Consider the following 4,835-nt stretch of genomic DNA (forward strand, 5'->3'; position numbering starts at 1 on the left):
CCCGCCCCGGCCCGCCCCGCCCCGCCCCGGCCGTCTCGGAGGGAAAGCAGAGGCCTGCAGCCCTGGAGTAAGCAAGCAGGAGGGAGCGTGTGCTGTGGCATGGAGGAAAATGGGAAAATGGGGGAAGGGGTACAGTGTCATCACACGTATACATTAAGACCCAGGGCTGGAAGCCACAGAGAGGGCTTTATCTGAGTTTCTTCACCATTACCAGGCAACTACAGCATCAGAACGATACAGGGCAATGCCTGGGTGCTCGAGAGAAGTCAGTTCAGCAAAAGGAGGGAGGAAGGGAGGGGTGCAGCACATGGTGGCTGACCAGTTCAGGACTCGTCATCCTGAGAGCTGATGCGGCTGGAGATGAAGGAGGTGTAATCAATTCATGGAAAAATAACCAGCAGGCAGGAATCAGAGCCCTTTACAGCACGCTTGCTTGGGTCCACCTGCAGGAATCAGAGCCCTTTACAGCACGCTCGCTTGGGTCCACCTCCGCCTCCCGCTGTGGGCCCGCACTGCTGCCGGGGCCAGGCCGGGTGCCCTAGCAGACCAGGCCTTGTGGCCCCTGTGGGGCACACCTACTGAGGGGCAAGAGAGGTGGCCAGCCTTCCCCCGGCCCGTCAGGAACACTTAGTAGTCAGTGCTTTTCAGGTAAGACTGGCACATCTAAGCCAAGTGGCCAGTCACCACCAGGAGAGACCCAGCAGCACCGGCTCTGAAAACAACCTGGATGCTTTCTCAGTCAAAACCTCCATCCCAGTGTTTCCCTGCAATGAACTTGAGCCAGTCAGTTTGCTTTCCTTACCTACGAGATGAGAAGAATGCTTCGAATCCCAGAGTACTGTGAGAGTTAAGCACCTTGATTCATAGAAAAATGCCTATGAAGTACTGCTCCCCAGCACGCAACAAATTATTAGTTGTTACTATTACTTATTGAATGCCATTTTGTTGTGAAAGCTGGAATAGATATTATAAGCAATGCATGTTTTAAGCTGGAAAAACACATTTTGTGAAGGCAATTGACCAGCTCAGCGTTTGTTCCTCAGCCATCCTCTTCCCCTGGCTTACTGCTGATGCTCTGCCACACCAAACGACTTGATCTATCGGAACCTTACTGACCGTACTGATGGTGAAAATTAACTGACATGTTAGCTCTTAGAGCAAGACCTAGTATACGGCAGGTGCTCAGTAATTCTTAGTTCTTTGTCCTACATAATGAGCAGTAACCACAGGATCGATCTTCAAATGTTTTAGGGTATATTTAATTTGGACCCTTTAAACTATGCCTGGAGCCTCCTGCTGCACATTGCATGCCGTCAGTACTTATTAATCCAATAATTGAATCCCTGAACGCAGTAACGGTGTGGCTGCAGGTTGACACTTACAGACGCCTCTCAGTGGCTCTCACCCTTCGGACGACACAGCTTTTACTAGCCACTGCCTAAGGACATTCATACTGAGAGAGAGAAAAAATTATTACCCAAGAAGGGAAGGAAGGAAGGGAAGTACACTCGGGGGAGTCAGAGGGAATCTGGAGCCTCCGAAGGCAGTTCTGGGACGGGGTCGGCAGTCAGAGCCGTGAAGCAGCCGTGAAGCTGTGTGGTGGCCTGGGCTCCGTCCACCTTGCAGTGCTGAACGCACACTACTGGCCTTCGCACGGCTGTGGTGCGACCCATAGCCACACTGAGCTACGCGGCGTTTACCCTAGTGTGTTAGAAGGGGCCCCTCAGACGTCAATGATGGAGTCCTGTGGTGTCGTTTCGAGGAGCCAGATCCCTCAGGTGAGCTCCAGGATGAGCTTAGGAGGCAGATGCCCGCTGTGAGGGCCTCTGGGACTTTCCCTGGCCCTGGCACATCCCCCAAAGCTCACGGTGGTGGGAAATCCTGCAGTTAGAGCAGAGCTGCTGGGGTGGATCTCCGTGGTGGAGCACGTGCCTACCACGTGCAGGGCCGTCGGTTTAATCCCCAGCACCACCTTCCCTGAGACAGGAATTAGGCTTTAGAGCCTTAAAAGCTTTGTGACTGCTGCTGTTTCCTTTTTAAATGTCAAATCCTGGTGTGGAATCTTACAATCTGAGAGGAGGCAGACAGACGGTGAGACAGAACCCCGCCCAGACCTCCAGGAAGCCCTGAGGGCTGAGGGGAGCAGATGGGGATGGTGGGAGGCCATCAGAGACAAGCAACCCATTTCGCAGGCGGCCATCCCAACAAAGGGACTTTCAGGTACTGTAGCCTCTTGTCCTAGGTGCTGGACTGGAACTCAGAGCCGGGTTGTTTCTGCCTTCCATACCAAGTCTCTATTTAAGCTGCCTAAGTCGATCGCTACCTCTGTGCCTTGAATCCCACCCTGAAGTGGAATTGCTGCCATCCTCATTACCGTGTCGTGAAGGTGAATTCAAGGTGAAACCGTCACGTGCTCACTGTGGTCATAAGGAGGTGGTCTACTAGATCATCCTCTCTCTACACGGAGCGATTCAGGCCTAAATAAGTTAGTTTGCAGCTGAACGAATTCATTTAAGAAAAAAAATGGGTGGAGCTGATTGTGAAGCTACCCAGGATGGTCTGTCAGGTTTTACTCCTGAGTCTCACTCACAAAATACTAGACCAGCTTCTGACACTTTTCCTCCCCCTCCCCTCTCTCTTTCTGATTCCTAGTGTGAAACGCAGCAACTGCTACATGGTCTGGGGCGGGGACGTAGTAGCCAGCTCCCAGAGACCCACTCGGAGCAATGTGGACCTGGAGATCAGCTGCCTTGTGGACCTGGCGATGGGCATGCTGTCCTTCTCGGCTAACGGAAAGGAGCTCAGCACCTGCTACCAGGTGAGGGACGGGAGCCTGGGGCCCTGGCATCTCAGACCCGGGCTGGGGGTGGTGTTGCTCATTCCTACTTGCGTTCAGCACACGTGTGCGTGCGCGCACGCATGCACACACACACAGTGTGAATCAGTGAGGGCCACAAATAAACAAGAACACAGTGACTGATTTGTACTGAGGGAAAACATTTATTTGTTGACCAGATATGCTGGCCATCCTTCTAGAGGAAGAGAAGAATTCTCTTTCGTATGAGCTCCAAGACTATTAATTTAATCCATCAGTATTTCTGTAAAGGCTTTGCTTCCTGATGCAAGATGCAAACAGAAAAGCTTCTTGCTTTAGGAAATGTAGATCCTCGAAGTAGAAACCAAAAGAAATGGACTGATCATGTAGTCCCTCTGAAAAAGGTTGTTAATAACCCCCCAGTGTGTCCTAGGACTTGCACTCGGGGCCTGGGCACTAAGCCTCTTTGTACTCTTTGTACTCTACCACTTGAGCCACAGCACCACTTCTGGATTTTTCTGAGTCGTTGATTGCAGATAAGAGTCTGATGTACTTTCCTGCCTGGGCTGGCTTCAAGCCATGATCCTCAGATCTCAGCCTCCTGAGTGGCTAGGATGACAGGTGTGAGCCACCAGCGCTGCAGTCTTCTTACGTGACCTCTTAAAATGTATTTATATAAATTTGTTTTCCTATTTCGTGGGCCATGAACTTCCACAGAACTGCTCAGGGAACCTGCGGTGACACTCATGTACCTCCCTGTTGTAAACACAAAAGCTCTTGTCTCCTCGTCAGGGGGAGCCAGGTGGGCTTGGGAACACGTTGCGCTGAATGCTTAGAACATGAAAAGCTCTGAAAAATACCTCAGAAAGAATCCGGTGTGGCCAAACACGTTTCCAGTTATTTGACCAAGACAGTGTTTTGTTAACCTTAACAATAAAGAAATAGTGTCTGAGCCGGGAACTCCACAGAGCCCACCATGGGAAATGCCACCTTAAGGAGTTAAACTCTCGTGCTAAATATTCTTGACACTTTGGAGCAGAAATGTACGTGGAGGCGAAGTCAGTGCTAAGAAAAGGAAGAGTGTGTTCCCTTCAAGAGCAGCTGTAAAACTGTTGATCAGGGAGAGACTTTCCAGTGTTCTGCGTGGAGGTGGCCCCTGAGGCCTCGTGCCGATGGGGAATGCGATCCATCAGTGGGCAGACAGCATGCGGCTCTTCTTGGTGGAGAGGCTCGCTCTGTGGGTGGGAAGAGGGAGCTACTGCAGGTTTCTGAGCAGGAGAGCGACATGAGAGGAGCCATGAAGGAAGCCAGCATCTTCCGGGGTCATCCGTTTAGACAACAGAGACTGTCCCGAGTCAAAGCCCTGATTCGTCAGCTTGCTGTAGGCCACAGCTTTGGAACTGAAGAGCCTCTTGGCAGCCGCTGTGTGTGCTGCTGTTGGAGAAGTGGGGACCAGACGGAGACCGGCCGGAGGGACCGCCCTCCCCAGGGCCGGAGCCAGCCTCTGCTGCTGTGCCGCGCAGCATGCGCAGCGCTGCTTCTCTGTGGTAAAGAAGAGACTGGTGTCACTGCACATGGCCAGTCCAGCCCAACTGCCCGTGGTCAGCAAAGGACGCCCACGAGGCCAGCGTTGAGGAAGGAAGTACGGTATTGTCACAGTTCTGCCCCCCCGAAGGCCTCTTGGAACATGTCTTCTGTACATCCACTTCTGTCCTTCAGAATCCATTGGCTTTTCCCATTCACATTTGACATGAGCTGAGCGGAAAGGGTCCTCCCTGAGCTGCGGTGAACTCTAGCACTAATAACGTGGAAGGCTGGCTGGACGTTGATGATCTACAAACATCCGTGAAATAAAAATACACACAAAACCAGATACGGCCTTCACAGCAGCAGCAGCAGCAGCTTGCCTGCTCCAGGAAGAGCTCAGAGCTCCAGGGTTGAGCTTGGGGTCCAAGAGGGGGTGCTGTGCAGCTTCCCCCCCTACCCAGTACTCCCCCCCCGCCCAGTACTCCCTTCCCCC

At 52.5% G+C, this 4,835-nt stretch overlaps 1 protein-coding gene across 1 annotated transcript in view; it reads left to right on the plus strand.

Annotated features, from left to right (window-relative positions):
• Positions 1-4,835, plus strand: part of Ryr3 (ryanodine receptor 3) — a 273,574-nt gene that overhangs the window by 123,010 nt on the left and 145,729 nt on the right. Inside the window, exon 31 of the mRNA XM_013014307.1 lies at positions 2,653-2,818. Coding sequence (XP_012869761.1) covers positions 2,653-2,818 — 166 coding nt within the window. The remainder of the gene's footprint in view (positions 1-2,652; positions 2,819-4,835) is intronic.

This window comes from Dipodomys ordii, unplaced genomic scaffold (assembly GCF_000151885.1).
Source record: "Dipodomys ordii isolate 6190 unplaced genomic scaffold, Dord_2.0 Scaffold23, whole genome shotgun sequence".
Taxonomy (NCBI): Eukaryota; Metazoa; Chordata; class Mammalia; order Rodentia; family Heteromyidae; genus Dipodomys; species Dipodomys ordii.